The sequence below is a fragment of the Sander vitreus genome, chromosome 1, assembly GCF_031162955.1.
Source record: "Sander vitreus isolate 19-12246 chromosome 1, sanVit1, whole genome shotgun sequence".
Classification (NCBI taxonomy): domain Eukaryota; kingdom Metazoa; phylum Chordata; class Actinopteri; order Perciformes; family Percidae; genus Sander; species Sander vitreus.
Genome location: NC_135855.1, coordinates 25,925,212 through 25,946,930, shown reverse-complemented (window position 1 = coordinate 25,946,930; position 21,719 = coordinate 25,925,212). Strand labels below are relative to the sequence as shown.

The window sequence follows — 21,719 nt, the reverse complement described above, 5'->3', positions numbered from 1 at the left end:
CCAGAAACGGTGACCGACACACAGTCGGACAAAATTTGCAATTAGCCATCAATTTTCTTAAAACGGCCCATATTTGACCTCTACATAGTTGATTTCTCGCATTAAAAAGTCTCAGAAGTGAATTTAGTGATAAAATAGTAGATGAACAATGTATAGAATTTCTGAGATCTGCGCGACCTATTCAGAAGACTACCTGATCTCAGATCAGTGGTGTAGCCTATGTAAATGTTGGGGCGTGACAAAGGTAGAGATAAGCCAAATAAGGAAGAGCCGAGTTGACATCAACTCGGTGGTTCGTTAAGATTTGCCCGTTTTCAAAGGCACTTTCAAATTGTGAGATTTGCAGAGGAAAGAGGTGTCAATGGGATTTTGAGGTTCTATTAATGTCCTAGTTACCCACCAAACTGTCGTTATTCAACTATGACAAGGTAAAATCGGTTTTGCATTCTATCACCCCTTTAACATGTATACAGGTTGGCTGGACGGTCTGAAATGTTTTGCACGGTCTTTCGCTGTACCTTTTGTTGGTAAATGTGAGATTCGAGTCACACACGTGTCTCGTCCATGGATGTATTAAGAGAACGGTCTCATTTTCATATCAGAAACAAGGAAATGATCTTTGAGCCGTTCTGACTCGCGTTTGATCAGTGGCTGCACGTGGGACTGGATTGTCACGACAATGTGATAGGGGGCCCTGGCTGTCAATCAATATCTTCGAGCCCCTGATTGGTCCGGGCGTAAGCAACCGCGTACCTTGCTTACCGATAGTTACACGCCTGCGCACACTCAGGCTATTACTTTCTACACTCAAGTGTAATGACATGCACCCTGAAACCACATAGTCCACAATACCCCTAATTACTGGACTTGCAAATCACTGAAATGAACTCAGTAGAGGTGAAATTGACTGTGTGCCTTTAGAAAGACTAACTGATCAGCTATGTAAATGAATAACAGGAATGACAGCACAATAATGTATACTCAGAAATATTGACATTGATTGTCCCATGATAAATATATGGAGGTGTTGATTACAATCCAGAAGCGATTAGCAACAACAAAAAATAACAATAAAGACAGTATCTCTCACACAAAACGTGCACATGCAACGTTATATGCGCGGCTACTGAGTGATACCTCGCTTTGCATAAAAAAAAAAAAAATATTGACTGTTTTCACACACACACACAAAAAAAAAAATGCGTTCATGTCATCCTCTGATTGGCCACGTGCATGCACGTAAAACCACACCAGGTTCGTCGTAGCTGAGAAGTGATCGAATTTCGCTACAGGTAGAACCGCTCTCTAATCCAGCTATTTCTCCCTTTAGGTAAATGCTGCTCAACTTTTCCTGAGCTTGTTACCGCTTGAAAGCGTAAAGACATCAGATGACAACGGACCGCCTGGTGCAAAGATTCTCTGTGCAAGAGTCCGGCTCTGAAGCGCGCGCACATTTCAGCACCCTGGACAGAGCACGACGCCGCAGTGGCGATGCGTGGATTCAACCGGTGGCTTTCAACCAGGGCAGCAGTGTGAGGAGACCGTTTGACTGAATGTTGCATAAAAAAACTCTTTGTGTTCCACATGTGGGAAACGCATCTTGCTTTCTGGATCACTTGGACTAGTGTTTTTTCGTTCTTTCTAACAGAGAGCGTCTCCGTCGACTCCATCGTGTGGGTAGGCGTGCCGCCGTGTGCATACTGTAGTTGACTCCAGAAGCCGTGGTGAGTAGCGTGGAATAGGTGACTGTCAGGCAGGCGGAGTTGAGTGGTGGTGGTGCCTATAAGAGACCTTCCATTTATAAGGATGCTGGTGGGAAATGCCTGGAGACAGAGATGAAAAGATATGTCAAAAGGCACTTGAACTCCTGTCAGATCTTTGTTCGAAGGGGGAAGTGCAGAACGAACACTGCCTGGATTTCATCTACTATTTCCGAGACCTTGCCAGGCCACGTTATACAGATTCAGGTGAGGCATCATTTGCACTCTTAATTGAACTGTTGCATTTGTTTGAACTGCAGTGAACACGCATGTGACCTCTTTAATTGGACATTCTGCGCCTAAAACTCAAAAAGGTGGTCCAAGCTTTACAATCAGTACCCTTTGGAAATTCGATCTTTACCATGTTTCCCCACATTACTTATTATCTTATTTATTACATAATTTCCATTGCAACGAAATACACGTGCACGGCGATAGCCTCTCATTTTCACGGAGAGCCAAATTCGAGCTCTAAAATGTTCAATTATTATTTCCAATCTACATTCACGTGACCCTGACGTTTTTAAAGTGTGTGTTTTTACTCCAGTTCATTCTTGACACGTGCACAGATGCCGGTGTTGTATAGAACTCTGTTTCACCGTCGAGATCTGTTCCCCCCCTGAACCACCTTTACCCTAACCCTAACTACGGAAGGGGGAGCTATACGCACAACCCCGGCAGTGTTGTCACAGAATAACACATCATACACAACTGCATGTATAGGATTCTCCTCCCTGAGTTGCGCTTATACCTGCTCTCACCGGTAGCAGTTACTTTCGTGGCACACTCCCTCTATCCTACTTCTTTAATAGTTTACCAAATATTTAAGTTTTCGTCTTACCTAAAGCATGTATGCACCGTGAAACATTTACTAAATGGATGTACGGAAATTTAAATATAACTGTATTGCAGAAAAGGACGTCGTTTTTGAAAAACAAAGCGGACATGTAGTCACATGTGAAGAATTAATGTGACTACAGAGTCACGTTTCATCATTAGCAACACCTAGGCTAACCATCTTTGTCAGATTGGCATGCGTGCATGTATGTATGTATGTGTGTGTGTGTGTGTGTGTGTGTGTGTGTGTGTGTGTGTGTGTGTGTGTGTGTGTGTGTGTGTGAAAGCACAGTAACTGCTGCTCCTCCACATACCTAGGCTACTCCATTCATCCTACTTCCATTTTTTTTTTTGCTTTATCATTAATCACTCTTCACCACATTAAAGACCTTTTTGATATTCCCACTCCTTTCCTCATGATGCCTCTCTGCACCCCTTTGCTTCAACCTTCCCCTACTTGTTTCCTCCTGCTTTCCTCCATTCCTTAATCTCTCAGCCCTCTCCTCTCTCCCTCATTCATCATATAGGCCCATCCAGTCTTGTCTTTTCCATTGCACTGACAGTTTGAAAAATGGAATTGCCATAGTAGGTGCTGTAGTGGAGTTAGCTATCAGGATGGCTTGCCTATACGATTCAATTTCAGTAGCCCGGCATGCTGGCAGCACCCATAATAAGAATGATAAAGGAAGTAGATAACAGTAGATAAACGATCAAAAACTCTAACACTCTTTGATCCAGAGTTTAGGTTGGGCTGGATGGCATTCAGTGTATTTGTTAAGGGTACTGCTCATGAACATTTATGTGTTTTTCACAAACATTCATAAAACATATTGACATGGCAACTTGAGAAATCCTTTCTTGTTAAAAGTAATTTATAATGGAGATGTATTTGTGGCCATCTTGTCAGATGTGTCTGGTATCAGAAAGATAATCACAGTGATCAATTAACGTGGAAAGTGGAACACATCAAAATCAATCAATATATCACTCCCTTGCCAAAGTCCATCATTTAAAGGGCAACTATTATATAGCATTTTCAGGATAATACTTGTATTTTGTGTTTGTACTAGAACATGTTTACAGGCTTTAATGTTAAAAAAAACAACAAAAAAAACACTTTTTTTCTCATACTGCCCATGGCTGCTGCACCTTCACTATGTACTGTGAAAAATCAAGAAGGCCGGCTTAGAGTTGCGTAACACTTAGCCGAGAGTAGAAAAAACTGTTGAAACTGGAGCGTTCAGAATGTTTTAGCTGACAGGGATTTGTCTAAAATACATTTACCTCATTATTTGAAATGTTGGCCATGTTTAACATGAAAATCTGACATTATAACATTGTAGATATGACAGAAAACACGGAAAAGCATAATATGTCCACTTTAAGGTTATTTAACCCAAATTTATTGAATGTGTTACATTGTCACTGTGCAGTATTTTTTATGCTCACACAGCCAACTAACAATCATACAACCATCTTGAGTTATGTGAATGCTCGCAAGTTGACAACATGGAAATCTTACCTATCCACCCTTTATGATGTGAATGCCACCATGAATTAGTCTAGCAGATAACCCCCGTAAAACCATGACTTGTCACGTTTACATTTAGCTTTAAACAAAGGAGATTTAATGTGTTAATTAATGAGCTTTAGCTTTTATATTTTGTTACCATTGGACAGAGCCAAACTAGCTGTTTCCCCCTGTTTCAGGTCTTTAAGCTAAGCTAACTGGCTGACATGAGGGTGATATTTATCGTTTCATCTAAGAATTGGCAAGAAAGTGAATGTGCATGCAGTAATGGATGCCAAAGCAGGAGCCAAAGTACCACTTTTTTTGTAGCCATCTAATTAGTTAGACAAGGACCATCAGGTCAATGCAACTAACATTCAACAAGGGCCTTGAGAACAACCAATTGGCAATTAGAACCACTCACGTGTAATATATGTGGTGTACTCTGTGTTGATACTAACTGTACTACAAAGGTAAAATGAAGATATTTCCAATAACTGTATACACACATACAAATATATGTTTAAAGCAAATAACATCTCAGAAGGTAGAAGGTCATATATTGCTTTTTTAGCTTGCCTCCTACACTATTGCACCTTTGAAGGTCCTGTGCTCTAAAATTGTTCCACCCTCCTTGTTGTGATGCAGTCTCTGAATCCTTCCAGATGTCTACCGATTCGTCTCTGGTTCTAATTGCTCTTCAGGCAGCCTACCAAACTGACTGTGGACTCAGTGTCCTCAGATGGCAAGTCCCTCAATTTATCCACATTATTCTCCCAAATCACACATACTCTGGTAGAATCTCAGAGCACAGAAAGGACAGTTTGTCCAAGTTCCTGTGCAAGGTCTGGATAGCGTCAACACAGAAAAATGCTGTATTAGGCAGTGCTGATTTGGAGGGTAGGTAATGCAAAAGTATTACTGTCAAAGTCTTTTGAGATTTGTTATGACTGTAAATGTGGTGTGACATTTTGTCTCATTTACTTTTCTTTTTTTTTAGATACATTTTTTATTATTTTTATATTTTTAAACATACAGAACAGACAAACATAATTGAACAAGAACAAAGACCCTCTCCCAACCCCACCCTCTGCGGTCTCGAAGAAAACAAAAACAAACAAATTAACAAAAACAAAAACAGAAACCACACCTTGCCTAGTCACTCTCCTCTAATTCTTGTGAGGCTGAGGTCATTAGGACTGATACTTCTGCTGCTGCGTTTTTCCATAGGTCTATAGTCAATGATTTGGCTTTGTTAATCCTTGCCGTAGAGAGCTCAAGCATAACTATGTCCAGAAACTAAGCCAACCATTGTTTTATACAAAGCGAGTCGGGGGGGAGCCAGTGCTGAGCTATAATTTTCTTGGTTGCAGTTGAGCCAGCTAGCCAAACTTTCTTCTGTCTCCCAAGCAGGTGTAAATTAGAGTCGTCATTAAGTAACAAAACAATCGGGTCAGTAGGGATTCGACATCCTATCACATCAGATATTATTGATGTTGTATTCCAGAACTCATGCACCTGTTCACACTCCCAGACCATGTGCAGGAAAGTTCCAGTTTGTTCAGGTTGACAGAACATGCAATAGGGAGTGGAAATGACTTTAGAGACGTATCTCTTCTGAAGAGTCCATCTCATTTACTTTTAAATAATATGAATGTTAATGGCATAATAGAAAATATAAAAGCTAACTAACAAACACAGTTTTACAGCAAGTGTTAGCTTTACATCAGATGTGCCTGGCGTCCTTCAGTTTAAGATGTTTGCTGGATTATTCCTGCTTACAACATGTTCTGATGTTTTAAACAGCATTATTCAAAACAACAAACTCTTTCAGGAAAAAATTGTAGTAGCATAGCTTGATATTTTCTACTGAACGTGGAGTGCAATAATTAGAAAAGGAAAAAAGAGGATGACATTCAATAACTGTCGGAAATTGTTCACTTGTAACAAATGATTCATACCTTAGTAAGGGCATAGCAACAGGTACACAACACATAATTCTAATATTGTCTTCATATTACTATACTATACTATTTTATTTGTTATAAATAAAAGTTATTCCGTCATGGATTTGGTTTTACTGTGGGACAGTGAGGTTAGCCATCAAGCTGCTTTTAGATAATACCTGTTATTACATGCACCATATAAATACTAAATATTGGCCACTGCCACTGCTAATCTTAATTGTCCAAGTTCGTCATGAAGTCAGCTAGTCACTGAAAAGATATACAGCGAGTAGTCAGCTCATATGAAAAATACATCTATCTATATTCTGGTAATCAACATCTACCTGATATGATGCTCATTATGTTTAATATGTTTTGTTTAAACATATCAGCATGCATTGCAGTGACAGACTGGGCTAAATAATGTGAGGATAGTTACTCAGGAAAAGCAATCATTAATGCATCTAAAGTGAAATGGGATAATTTTACTCATTAGTATGATTAAAGTAAATTCACTGATTATATACAGTACGTATTCGTTTCTTTTGAGTTTTTGTTTTAAATCCAGACAAATATTCACCAAATTGACCTCAACAAAATCCCTTTGCTATAATACTGTAGGCAACTGTTGCACAGTCAGCACATAAACTAGGCTCAAGTCCGTTTCACTGCCCTCACACAGAACGAGGCTTAGCCAATAATAGACATGGTTATGGCGATACAGTAGACTGAGTCTAAAAAACACACTGTGCAGGAGCCTGGACTTTTCAATATTTCAGTACAGAAAATGAAAGTAAAAATTACAGCAGCTATACAAGGATGGCAGTTCATAAGGGCATTATAAGTCTCAAGTGTATGTATGTGTAATGTAAAATACAGTACTCACATTCCCCAATGCACATTGGAAAAGGTTTTGGACGCTGTGATCGTTCCTCCTGTCAATACTCTGCTTTTCTCTAATTACATTCTAAAATTCAGACAAAGCTAATACGATGCTTCAACAGTCTGAGTTAGCCATATTAAGTGGCTACTTTCCAAAGTTACAGTCTTGTATAGAACACAATTCATTGTTTGTTAGTATACATCAGCTACACCTCAGCAAGGAAACACTGTCAAGGGAAGCATGAGGGAATGTTTCACTCAAAGGACCACGACTTTGGAAGACACCTTAATTTGTCTAACTAAGACTGCTGAAGCCTCATGTTATCCTCGGCCGAACTTGTGTGGACCGTATATTCCCTAACATTGTCCACTAAAGCAGTAGTGATCACTTCACGGCCAGTTCGGAGAAGAGGAACAAATATAGTTGCAGATTCTTACTCTTTCAATAGACGTGTGAGTATTGTGTTAAGGCAGACTTAAAAAAAATCTGGACCTATCCATTTAGACAAGTTGAGGGAATAACTAGGTGAAAAACAATTCAAGATTAACAATGGACTGAAATTGTGGCGCATGGCAATACATAGAACAATATTTGTAATGGTACTATATTACTTAACTATTATTATCTGCTAATTGCAAAGTAGCTGTCTTACCTGTATTTTACCTTCTGGTGGATGTATGTGAAAGGCTTAAGATTAGACTGACTTAAGATGTGGTTATAAGACACCATATCGCTCATGTGAAGACTTTGTTTTGACAAAGATAACAGTCCTGTTTTGAACTTAAATTCAGTTCTGCTGTTATCTTGTTGTCAAGTGTTTACAGTAATCAGCCAAGTCAAGCATAGCACGTGTATGCCTTTGATAATTACATGTAGTGAGGAAGTCTTAAAGAAACTAATCTCAGAAATGCACTCCATCCTCATTATAATGTAACCTACATGCTGACCTAAACTCTACTGATGAAGTCTACTCCATTTGAGCTCTTCACCACTCATACCAGATAAGTGTGCATAGACTAGGCTCATCACTTGAGGGGGGGGGGATAATTAAATAAATGTAGTTAATCCATATTATTCTTGTCGAGGATTTTTTGTCAAAATGTAAAATAAAGTTTCTTTGTGACGTAGTGCAAAGAAGCATGATATGTCATAACACACTGAGAGAAAAGAGATACCAGCATAAAACATCACATACCCGTGAGCGTTATTGCAATAACACTATGATGATATATGTGTAAAAAAGGTTTGCACAATACTCAATCAAAGTTGCTGCTGCTGCTGCTGCTGATGATGATGAAGGGGTAAAGGTGTAGCTTTGCAACAAAGCAGGAAGAAAACTGAATTCACTGTCAGATCCTTATTTCTTGTCTTTCTTGTCACCTTCTCAGATATATCGGTGAGTCTGTTGTCACTGGTAGTGACTGCCTGTGGCTTGGCCCTGTTTGGGGTCTCCCTGTTTGTTTCCTGGAAGCTCTGCTGGATACCATGGAGGGAGCATGGGCTCTCCCCCACCACCAAGGAGGCCCATGGGCACCTCAACCCCACCATGAGCCCTCTACCCTCACAGCTTGCAGCCAGGCAGCCAGTATACACAGCTGTGGACCCCCCGCCGCAGAACCGCCGTGAGTCGTCACACTGCTCCATTGCCAGAGAGCCCACTCCTGTGGCGTCTGTAGTGTCAGTGGAGACTCCGATGACTCCCGTATCACCCCCACCTGTGGTCATGGCCACACCTGAGGCAGCTATGAAGATCAGTCACACATCTCCAGACATCCCACTGGACGCACAGAGTAAAGGCCGGGAAAATGGGGTTCACACGAACCCTCGTATGCAGAGACAGACCACTGAACCCCCACACTCTGGTGACTTGATGTCGGAAGTTGGGTCAGTATAAGCTTTATGATTAACATTTTGTCTTAGTCATAACTACTAGATTTCTGGAACACTTCCACCAACCTCTTACCTTCATTGGTGTTTGAACTGATCAGTGCTCATGGCTCTTAACCATTGCCAGACAAAAAGATCAATTTATTCTGCAAAGCTTCACTCAAAGCCCACGTTTAACATGTCCAATGCCAATGTTTTTTCAACTTTTTGCTTTCTACAATGTCTCTGCATGACAACTATGATACGTTTAAGGTTAGGAAAAGATTGTGGTTTTGGCAAAAATGTGTATTAACAAGACGTGAACTCTACACTACACAGCTTTCCACCGTGCTACATATAGACACTACTTCCTTCATGGGCATGCAACTTTGGCACTGAGTGTACATTGTGAGGTGCAGAATCATCCAGTATGGATGTAAATGCCTTTTCTGACTTAATCTGTTGATGTTGTATGGTGATGTTTGTTGTTTTCCTCTGCCCACAGACAAGGGTCCATTCGCAGGCATATCAACCTGTCCAACCCAGACTTCAATGTGGCCCAGTTCCAAAGGCAGGACTCCCTCACTGGAATGGGGCTGGGCCTCGGTCGCCTTAAACCTGAGCTCTACAAACAGCGCTCCCTTGAGGGAGATGAAGGCAGTCGCAGAGGCGGGGGCTGTGGGCGCCTGCACTTTATCCTCAAATTTGACTGCGACCAGGAACAGTTAATAGTTAAGATCCACAAAGCAGAGGACCTCCCAGCCAAGGACTTCTCTGGTACCTCTGACCCTTATGTTAAGATCTACCTGCTACCTGATCGTAAGACCAAGCACCAGACCAAGGTGCACCGGAAGACACTGAACCCTGTGTTTGATGAGGTCTTCCTGTTTCCCGTGGCGTACTCTGAGCTTCCCACACGTAAGCTGCACTTCAGTGTCTATGACTTTGACCGGTTTTCACGCCATGACATTATTGGCCAAGTGGTTGTGGACAACTTCCTGGATCTGGCAGATTTTCCCAGGGAGACGAAACTCTGTCGGGACATCCAATACGTCTCCTCGGTGAGTTAGCGGTTATGATTAATATGATGTCATGCTCACTTACATATGCCATGTCATATTTCATTTATTAGTATTACCACAAATGGCAAAATGTGTTTTAAGAAGTCTGACAGATTTGCTGCAAATTTAATGAGAGCTACATATTTAGCTCAGTTGAGTCTTTCATTTCAGTGTCTGTCTCTCGCTGACAGTATAAAGTGTAAAATAAAGATGACTACTTGTTTAAACACACTGAGCTGTCAGCTCTGAATAAATGAGATACACAATAGTTGGTAGGTAAGGTCAATAGATCTGACTTTGACGAAAAGGATTTGTGTGTCTCTGACTGCTGGTGAGATGGAGAGTCTTGTAGCAGTAAGTAAAGTATCTGTTCAATATCTGATATCAATATAGTTCCCTCCTGCAGTATTTTACAGACTAGCCACTACCAACAGTAGGACATCTCAGGCATTTGTACTGTACTGTTATATAACAACTTTTACACATGTGCTTCATTGCCTTTTCAATTTTTGAAATGTACACTGTAGTTAAGAAATGTTGAGGAGCAGTGTGTGTGTGTGTGTGTGTGTGTGTGTGTGTGTGTGTGTGTGTTTAAGAGAGGGAGAGCATTAGGGTCATACTTTAGTATGAGGTCATGAGTGCCTGTTACTATGCTTTCGTCACTGTCCACACAAGTCAGAACTCTTTCTGTTGTGACTGTTTCCAATGCCTTGTACAGGTTACATATATTTGACAAGTCTGTTGTATAATAGACAATATGTGTCAATATTTATGGGTATATGCTTCCAGTGATTGCTTCACTGACAGGCATTTCATCACGTGAGCGTATCCATCTGTAATGTGCAATTGATCCCTTTCTTCGTGGCATGCTTAAGTGGCCTTAATACAATTCCTTGCCATTGATCGCTGCAGACAATTCATTTAATCCTAGTGAGGTCAATAAAGCAATATCAGTGAGGCGCAGGTGTTGTGGTGGGTTACATTTCCGTAGGTCCTGCCCTCGGTTGCATCTGTTAAGATGACCATTTTTCTGCTCGGTTGGTTACCCTGTCTATTTTTAGCAATGTTGAAGCGTTCAGAAATACGAGCAATCTCAGTGTACAATGCTATCACAACCGATAGAACTGATGTCCCGAGCCCAGAAAAGAAAACCCAAGTTGTAATATACTGTAGTTTTTTTTCTTTAAGACAACACTTTTATTATTGCTGAACTGTAATATCAACTACCTGGCACCATTTAGCAAACCACTAAGTCAGTTCTACTGTGTCTAAAGCAGCATGCAGCTATATTACTGAGCATCTGTGTGTGTGTGTGTGTGTGTGTGGATTTGTTACCTGCTGCTCTGTCCCTCACTGCATATGCAAATGGTCTGCACTGCAGCTATTTCAGTTTAATAGGACCTGAATTTGTGTCCTTTACTGATCCACTGTCAATCCAGGCTAAATATAGCCACTGTAGTAATGGCTCGATGGTGTTTTAAGCCCCCAACGTCTCCTTCCAGGCAGCACTGCGACTGTTGACTTCAAGGCACCTAACCCTAACCCTAACCATAACCATTGCCTAATCCTAGTGCCTTCCACGCAGCGCTGCCTGGAAGGAGACGTTGGGGGCTTAAAACACCGATAAACATAGTAATGTGGTCTATGTAATTTAGCCGGGAAAGGAAACTTGTTAAAACTTGCAACTTGTTAACGTGTTTTTCTACTTGGTCTCTCATATTGTGCAAGAGAGCTGCATCATTTAATTTTGATATTAATTTTCATTCATTCAGAATAACTGCTCCACTGTGTATCATTTGTGTGTGTGAATCGTTAAACCAGATGGTAGTGCAGAAATACATTTGAAAGGCATCTGTTGAACATGTTTTGGCTGTATAATCATCTATTATACATATACATGCCTATTTGAGCGTATTTTGTTAAAGCAATATCTCAAGACAGGCCATGATATTTTGTGATTATATCACAGCTAAGGGGCGTTGTTCGGCCTAATGCCAAGCTAAAGTGAGCTATTGCTTTTATAAAACGGTCATACAGTATGGCAATATAAAAGTTATAGTCACATTACGATTTAAATATATTAATATGTTCACAATAAAATAGGCCCTCCTGGGCTGGCTGGCTACCTGCCTGCCCATACCGAGGCAGTTGCTATGGAATGTATGTAAATTTAGTTCACACTAGCAGCTTTAGATTCACCAAAGTCACACAATAACGCAAACAAACTAACTGATCGAGGCAGCCTTAGACCAGCAGCTAACCGATCGAGGCAGTGGTAGACCAGCAACTCCTGTGTTCTTCGAGGTAAAATTGCTTCCACCTTCCTCTCTTCCCATCCAAAAAAGCCCATAAATCTTATAATAATAATATAATAATGATAATCTTGTGTCAATGGAGTCGGGTGTCTTTGAAGACAGCATAGATTACAGCTTCAGTTCTTTGTCGGAAATGGCTGTCTGCAGTGTAGACGGACCATACTCTAGTGCTGTGGAGTTCTGGCAATGTGAGACTAGCTAAAGACCATTAGCATCTTCGTACTCATGGCCTCTAAAAATACTCACACACACACACACACACATTCACACCAGTGAATGCTGAAAGCAAAGGCAGGTTAGATGGATCCATCCAGCAGTCTTTGCTTGACCACACTCACTGCACTGAAATGTGCATGTAGGCCCTATCGGCCACTCACACAGTACAAGCCATGTATACGGCCATTATAACCACACTTGGCATCCACAAAATCAGCAGCTGTGTCCCACTTTCATAATACATACAAAGTCTAACTGGGTTTTGAGTACGTAAAAGGGACAAAAATAAGTAGTAGTTTATAAATAGTAGATGTCAATCATTAAGTAGGTTCACTTGAATTGTGTGGTGTTGATGGACACTGTGGCCTTATATTACTGTGCATGTAGGAAATGGAAGAGAAACACATGGCCAGAAAGAGTTTAAAGACAGCTGCGTCAAGATCCTGGAAAAAAAGCTTTGGAAAAGTGTTAAAAATGTTTCTTTTAGTTAAATTTAATTAGGTGCAGCTGTTGTAGTTTGATTGATGTTTATTGACATTGATGTTGTGTCATTTGCTCACCTCAATCGAACACTTAGCTCAACTTCATTTACACAACACAGTAGACAAGGAAAAGTCAAATAAAAAAAAAAAATCATATGCTCATGTGTAGTATATTAGTTACTACTAAACTAACGGCAAAAACAGTGAACTATACTACTGTATAGTGTTAGTATGTAGTGTTACTGTGTAATATGTAATTAGGGGAATTATCAGGTTGAGGACAGCAGGGTGACACGTTCAGTGTACTCTAGAGTGCCCATATGCTTGATGTTTTAGGGTCACAATGTGTAACCATTCTGTTCAGCTTCAGCCTCTAATGAGTTGTCACAGTGGCAAAGTACAACAACCAGCTTGAATGATTCATAGACACAAAGTATCATGCAGAAGCAGGTGACTGCTTAGCTATTCCGGCATCCATTGTGGTTGGAAAGGCAGAGAGCCATGTTCAAATGCAATCTATTTGACTTTTCATAAAGTAGAATAAAGCACCAGCACTGCCCCCAATATAGTTTGTTAGAGGGCAAAGCCTGTGTGGAACAGATCACAGGGATGTACACTTAAACCAACAACAAGACAGTGTTAGTGTAGGCTGACTTAATATGAACGGTCTAGCTATCAGTTCTAAGTAGGTCTTCATTTATTTACCATAACAAAGCTGATCTGGGGTAGAAAATAAGAGAAATGGACAGCTAGTGAGATGCTGAGAAAATGACAGGAAGATATCTTTCAATATGTCAGTGTGTGTCAGATAGAGACGGAAGGGAAATATTGATAATGACCATAGTATTGATATTTTTGTATAAACTCTCTCTGTTTTATCGTTTAGTGCTGACGCTTCTGGCCTTTACTATTGATTGTTAATCAATGTTACCCAGTTGGAACAGAATGGTATGTGACAGGTGGCAATGGGGACCAGAGATTCACAGTATCTGGAGTGCTTCATTCTCACACTGTTTTTGTTTTTTGCACTAATCAGCTCATGCACACATGCACACTAGGGGTGGCTCGGTTCACAAAACCCACGGTTCGGTTCGTATCACGGTTTTAGGGTCACGGTTTTCGGTTCTGTACGGTTCTTGTTATTTTTTCTTTTAATCTTTAACACTCCAGAAATATACTTCAGCATATGATATTTAGCTTAATTATCACACAATGTAGGATATAGTATTAAAAAATAGTTATATCATGTAATCATGCACAAACTGAATTTGACTTGACTTTAAGCACATTATTGGGACTATCTCTGAGGAAAACTAGCTGAGATTTTGATACAGCAAGAGGGAAGACATTGATGATTTCGACAAGCTTTTCATTTAATTGGCAAAAAAAATAATGTGTATTGCCATCTACAGAAACTTATGTGCCTTTTTAGCACACAAAGATTGAAATATTACAGAATATCATTTGAAATAACTTGCATTTATCAAACTGCCAACTTCAGTGTAGCTCTTACAAAAATTGTATCCTTTAAAAGAAAAAGAGAGGAACTCTTAAAGCTCGGTCTTTTGAATAAGTCAGAAAACGTTAAACATAAAAAAAGTTGTGATTTTCTTTTGTATAGTTCTTTAAAAATAAAAAGGAAACTTGTTTTGGGGAGAATAAAATTACTCTAGGCTGAGTTTTCCTTGTAACCTTACCGAAAAGGCTCAGGATGCTGCAAATGTTGGTATAATATGAAAATGGCTGGTGGATTTAAGACAAAAAATAATAATTTATGAATGAATCAAATTTGAACATGTCTGTCAGTGGCTTGTTGATCTTTACATTGTTAGTTAATTTCCTATCCTGGCCTGGGCTGGGACACACATTCATACGGTTTGATAAAGTACTTATTGGACTTTAACTTATCATTGCACTTACAATAACGAGCGTAGCTGTCCTCAATTTAGGTCATCCTGTACGTCTCATCTCCGTTTTTTCCGATTTTTTCATCTCCAATTGAAACAGCAGCCGCTTCAGCGGCTTTAGAGTGAAAAAATGCAGCATACATTGATGTTAAAATGTATACAGGTTGGCAGGACGGTCTAAAATGTTTTCTAGATGTCTATTTCTAAAATGTCTTTAGCTGTACGTTTTGTTGGTAACTTGTCCACACCTCTTCGCGCGAAAGGGAAACATACTGTCTGAGGGCATTCGGGCACCTGACAGGCACGAGGCTACATTCCGCATGCGTCGAATCGTGTGACGCACAAATGCTCCGAACCGAGATAAGCGGACCGAACGGTTCGGATGTTTTTTCATGAACCGTGCCACCCCTAATGCACACACATACAGTACACACAGACTCTTACACTTGTTCTCAGACATTTGCACACATACAACTTAGCTCTGGGGAGCTTATTCCCTGGAGTCCTTATGTTTTTTTGCCCAGCAGTTTTCCTTGGATTAGGGTGGCACCTAAATCATGGTTGCAACTGTCGCCGTGGTCCTGCTCCATGCACTGCTGTGCCCTGCTACACCCTGCTACGCTCTGCAGTGCCCTGCTACGCCATGAGCTACTACAACTACTATTTGTAGTCATAGTTCCATTATCTTTATTGAGACTATTATTGCCACTGTTAATTACACCCCCAACCGGCACCGTCAGACACTGCCTACCAAGAGCCTGGGTCTGTCCGAGGTTTCTCCCTCAAAGGAAGTTTTCCTCACCATCCAAGGTTTCTCCCTAAAAGGAAGTTTTTCCTCGCCACTGTCGCACTAAATGCTTGCTCTTGGGGGAATTACTGGAATTGTTGGGTCTTTGTAAATTATAGTGTGGGCTTGACCTACTCTATCTGTAAAGTGTCTTGAGATAACTCTTGTTATAATTTGATACTACACAATGCTCCACACACATATACGGTGGTCGACAGGGGCAAACGCCCTGCAACTTAAGAAAACACACGCACATAGACAAAACACAAGCAAATTAAGAAAAAAACTTCATTAATTTGACAACACGTGCAGCGTTCAGCAAACATGCTGCAAATGCACACAACACAACCAAATACATAAACACACTGCAAATAAAAAACGATGCAAAAAGAAAAGCACACAAACCCCGAAAAAAGAAGCGATGCAAAAAGAAAAACAACTTCATTAATTTGACAACACATGTGCAGCATTCAGCAAACGCACTGCAAATACACACAACACAACCAATATTTGCGCTGCAAATATGAAACGCTGCAAAAATGAAACGCTGCAAAAAGAAAAGCACACAAAACCAGAAAACAAATGCAACAAAAAAACGCAGCATCCAGATTACGCAACGGAAGTTCTCCAGACCTCTAGAGGGAGCAGCTAGTGGAACAGCTTGATTTTCGACCCCACGGGGAGAGAGGGAGGAAGAGAGAGAGAGAGAGAGAGAGAGAGAGAGAGAGAGAGAGAGAGAGAGAGAGAGAGCAACTGCATAGACTGTAAATATTAAGTCTATGTTCGAGATATGTTTTCTCTCGTTTGGTGGGTGTGTCTCGGCTCAGGTCACAGGTGATACTCAATCAGCAGAGACGTCTGTAAACTCGTGGTAATAAAACATTTAAAACTGCATCAGCGTTTAATGTTGACGTTTGTTTAAGCCATATTACATAAGAGGGTTTATTTTCGAGGTCCGAAAGGCGCATTACTGAAGTGTAGGCCTCCTCAAGTGTAATATTGTGATTATACAACAGTTACCAACAAAATAAGTGATCAATCTGTATTCATATTGTGGAGCAATTCGCTCTTGAAATACAAAAAACAGTTTACTAAACCCTCCCTGTTTAGTAAACCAGCCAATTTACCGTGGGATTTATCAATCTGAATAAATCCCGCTCGCACATATAAACACAAAACTGCTTTGCTAACTCCAACGTGTTGTAAGTAAGACATCTGCTGAAAAAGTTATTGTATTCATTAGCATGATTGCCGTACTGTTTAGTTCACAAACATCCAACACACCAAAGTACAAACACATAGCGGACCAGACGCAAGCTTTTATTTTGAAAAGCCGAAGCTCGGGGACGGCACCAGCCGGGAGGGCATGAGACGGGAGCATAGACTGTATATTATTAATATATTATGTTATTAATAATAATAATAATATTAATTTAATATACAGTCTATGGAGTTCTCCAGGCTGCAGCCATACCCGACTCTAATAAAAGGCAGAGCGCTCTCTCCCCGTGGGGTTGAAAATCAAGCTGTTCCACTTATCTGCTCCCTCTAGAGGTCTGGAGAACTTCCATTGTATAATCTGGATGCTGCGTTTTTTTGTTGCATTTTTTTTCTGGTTTTGTGTGCTTTTCTTTTTGCATCGTTTCATATTTTCAGCGCGTTTATCTATTTGGTTGTGTTGTGTGTATTTGCAGCGCGTTTATGTATTTGGTTGTGTTGTGTGTATTTGCAGCGCGTTAATGTATTTGGTTGTGTTGTGTGTATTTGCAGCGCGTTTATGTATTTGGTTGTGTTGTGTCTATTTTCAGTGTGTTTGCTGAATGCTGCGCATGTGTTGTCAAATTAATGAAGTTGTTTTTCTTTTGCATATTTTTGCATTTTTCTTCTTTTTTCGGGGTTTGTGTGCTTTTCTTTTTGCATCGTTTTTTATTTGCAGTGCGTTTATGTATTTGGTTGTGTTGTGTGCATTTGCAGCACATTTGCTGAATGCTGTGCATGTGTTGTCAAATTAATGAAGATGTTTTCTTAATTTGCTTGTGTTTTGTCTATTTGTGTGTGTTTTCTTAAGTTGCAGGGCGTTTGCCCCTGTCGGCCACCGTACATATACCCTAAAACAAGCTAATCATCTTTCACTAGTGCAGAAGAAGTGCAGAAGTAGGATATGTTGTATCCAATGCAGTAGAGCTCATTTGTCATAATCAAGGTACAGATTCATAGGAACAATAGAGTTATCATTAAGTCATGATTGTCAGTGGGACTGACCATATGGTTTGTTCCATTTCCAGATTTGGCTTGTTTAGCTCTATGAGTTTTTATGGTTTTGAAAAGGACCATGGCAATACAAACAAAAGCGTTAAACTATATTACTATTAAATGTGGCTTACTTTTGGTTTATTTGGTTTTATTTATTATTTTGATTGATGGTTGTGTCTTTTAATGTGCTAGGACATAAACAAGTTCAGTGTGTGCAAATTGTAAATTATGGATCCGACCCGCAGGTATTAAATGCCATTTTTTGCCTAAGAGGGATTCTGGAGCACATGACAACCAGCCCTAAACTCTCTCTATTCCCACCTGTAGCTGGAGTGTTCACCAAGACCATGGACTATGAAGCGTGTAAAACCCACAGAATCCTTTTGGGATGTGGAATGCATTTTCTGTAGTGATTGTCAGTTAATCCATAATGCAAATTAAAATGCCTAATACTATAGCCTTGTAGAATACTTAATCCTGATTGTAACAAAAGACCAACGTCAAGATACAAGGTGATTTGGGTCTCAGGAAGGGGAAGTCTTAAACTCTTTTTCTTTCTCTCCCGCCTTCTTTCTTATACTCATATACTTTGTGAGAAAGAAAGAGGACATCAAATATAATATATTTTTTTTACATAAATCATGACCTATTTTTGTAATGAAATGAAAATTTCATTCAGACTTCAATTTCATTCAGACTCTGCTAAACCAAAACAACTGTATGTTGTTGCACATTATCCAACTGTATTTCATACTATGCAAACGGTAATTTCTGCCCTTTGTCTTAAACAAATAATGAAATAATAATTGAATGAAATAATATTTAATATATAAAAATTGTATAATCCCCAACTTAGATTAGGCTCCAATTATAAGTAGTATATCTATTTTTTTCTGATTGTTTTTTGCACAGTGAAGTTCAATCAACCAAGATCAATTACTCAATAGTGCCTAAGTGTGTGAGACACTTAAAGAAAAAATTTAAATGCCATAAGCCATCGATATCCAATAGACCTGACTCTCTTAATAAGTGGACAGCAATTACATGTCTGCCTCATCCCCCCTTTCTACACTGTACTAGCATAGTGATCAACCACAGTTTGCACTTGGCACACATTGTACTTTGGCTAACAAACACCTGGCTATACTGTACAGCTCAAGCAGAGTACATTACAAAGTGTGTTTTACAAAGGCAACTCAGATAGCATACAGAAGGGACTATTTTATTTAATATGTTTTATTTAAGGTGAAAGCTTGCTTGAAATTATCTACAAAACAAGTTGAAGCTCATTCCAATCTATGTACTTAAATCTCCCAATATATTTCAGCCTAGGCGTAATTTACAGGGGGGATGGGTGGTTATAACCCCCCCCAATAATCAAAACTGGCCAGTGCAACCCCCCCAAGAACTTTATATAATTTCCTTTACATAAATAGACATTTGCACCATAAACTGATGCAGAAAAGGAACAAATTGTTGCAAAAAAAATCACCCTAATGCAAAAAAAGGAAGTGTTTGATGCTCAAAATTTAAATTTTGCTCAAAAGTGGAGATCTTAACCCACCCAATGTTGAACCCAAAGTTACACCCTTGTATTTTAGACATTATATGCCATTTATCTCATCATCTCAACCACAGTTAACAGAGTAGCTCTGAGTAGTAATGTGATACCATAGATTCTTGGTTCTCAGGTTTTATGTTCACACACGTATTAAACTCACTGAGCATCTCTTTAAGAATGATTGCACTGAAAGTTAATAGCATAAACGCAATTTTTCCGACAAACCACTAGATCAGCAAGAGATTCTGCTGTAGGAGGAGTTGTCTTCACCAGACACGTTTGTGTGCTTTCCTGGTTCTCACTTCTTTGGTGGAGTTATTTTAAGAGCAAGTGAGAAGTGAGCTTCTGCCTTTCTGCAGCTCAACAGAAGTCTCCATGTCGGGTGAAATGTAGGAGGCTTGTATTTGAGCAATGTGACAGAAGAGAGTAGAGAGAGATTCAACTCTGTAACCAAACACCAGATGGCTATGCCATTGTTCTTCACCTTCGATTAATGTACAGTAATGAAAAGCAGCAGTACTATAAATAATGTCATTAATATCATTTAGATATGAGCAGCTGTCAATATATCATTATAATAGCAATAGATACTTGCATGACAAAAATGAGTAATATATCATCAAAATAAAGCTTATGGTGGAGTAAATGCGTTCTGTGTTGTCTTTCAGGATAATGTGGACCTCGGGGATCTGATGTTTTCGCTCTGTTACTTGCCCACTGCGGGCCGATTGACCATCACCATGATAAAGGCCCGCAATCTCAAGGCTATGGATATCACTGGCGCATCTGGTAATTGAAAACTGATACTGTCTACAACTACAGAGTTTCGCTGGTATCCTGAATGAAAATGAATGTCTTTCCGTTCTGTTTGTCTCACTTTCATAGATCCATATGTGAAGGTTTCACTAATGTGCGATGGTCGCAGACTGAAGAAGAGGAAGACATCGACGAAGAGGAACACTTTGAATCCAGTCTATAATGAGGCTATTGTCTTTGATGTCCCTCCAGAAAATATAGAGCAAATCAGCCTTATGATTGCAGTGATGGACTATGACCGGTTAGGAACCAGTACAATTCCATACCTGCTGCAGGACAAAAAGGATGAAATATTTTTAAAGTGCTTTTTGTAAACTCTGACTCTTTGTTGCTGTCATATAAATAGTTTAACAGTTTGAGTTTGAGTTTTCACACTCAAGATGTAATACATAATTATTTTTGGAACGCATGGTCGTCGTGATCACATTTTTTTTCCTCTCTCCCCCCATCTGCACCTACAGTGTAGGCCATAATGAGGTCATTGGTGTGTGTCGAGTTGGCAATGATGCAGACAGCCTCGGTCGAGATCACTGGAGTGAAATGCTCACATGTCCCCGAAAACCTGTCGCCCACTGGCATCCTCTCGTTGAGGTGAGGTGACTTTACTGTGATGGGTGTGACGTGTTTCCATGCATGCACAAGAACTGACCACATTTTGAACACAAACACATTTTTTGCTCTTGCTAAACATAATTTGCTACTAAAACTGTCATTGCTCTAACACATGTAGGTTTTAGCCCTCAGGCAGGACTATGCTAACAAATGTTAGAGCAAAATCTAACAATGAATGAATGAAATTAAATTTGGTAGATGGTTATAATCGGCTTTTACTTTAACAGACCCTGAGACGTGTGTCCAGTTCAATACATTGCCTCAGTCAAGAGTCAGTCAGTGTAAAATTTGAATGTTTAATGTTAATATTTTCTTTGCTTTTGGAAGCAGATTTTGTTACAAAAAGCAAAGTGTGTGCAAAATGTAGATTTCCAGGAGATCATTTTTTAGAGAAGATAAAGCTTTATTTAGCCATGTGGTGAAATTGCAACAGGAGTAGTAAAGGTATTCAGTAGAGAAAACAAAGCAGAATGTATACAATATATATATGCTGCCAATACGTTTGTCACATTGCATGTTAAAAAAGTAAAGGAAAAAGAAGATGACTAAAGGCAAATAAATGGATTACTGACATTTATGAAAAACAAACTCTTGTAAAAAACATGAGAAACCCAGTCCACAGAGGGTGATGCTGTGTTTGTGAAAGTAGGCTTACTAATCTGGATCTGACTGCGGAAATCAGAATTTATTTTTATTAATTTCTGTGGGTCATCATAATTTGGTTCCAGGAATTACATCAAATAAAGGCGAAACAACAACAACAAAAAATAAAAATAAAAATAAACAAAAAGAAAATAATTCAATAAAGATAGATTTCAAAATGTTATCAAAATCAGAGTTTTGTCAAAATTTCATCTCTATTTTTTATATACTAGGTTTCCCTCAATACTTGTTATTGATTATATCA

The 21,719-nt window shown here is 39.6% G+C and overlaps 1 protein-coding gene across 1 annotated transcript; it reads left to right on the top strand.

Moving 5' to 3' along the window:
* Positions 1-1,819: 1,819 nt before the first annotated feature.
* syt9a (synaptotagmin IXa) lies at positions 1,820-20,800 on the top strand. The gene is made up of 8 exons (XM_078257748.1): positions 1,820-1,967; positions 8,325-8,549; positions 8,664-8,798; positions 9,142-9,150; positions 9,313-9,863; positions 20,053-20,173; positions 20,270-20,441; positions 20,662-20,800. The coding sequence occupies exons 1-8, from the start codon at positions 1,820-1,822 to the stop codon at positions 20,798-20,800; spliced, it is 1,500 nt and encodes a 499-aa protein (XP_078113874.1).
* Positions 20,801-21,719: the final 919 nt, after the last annotated feature.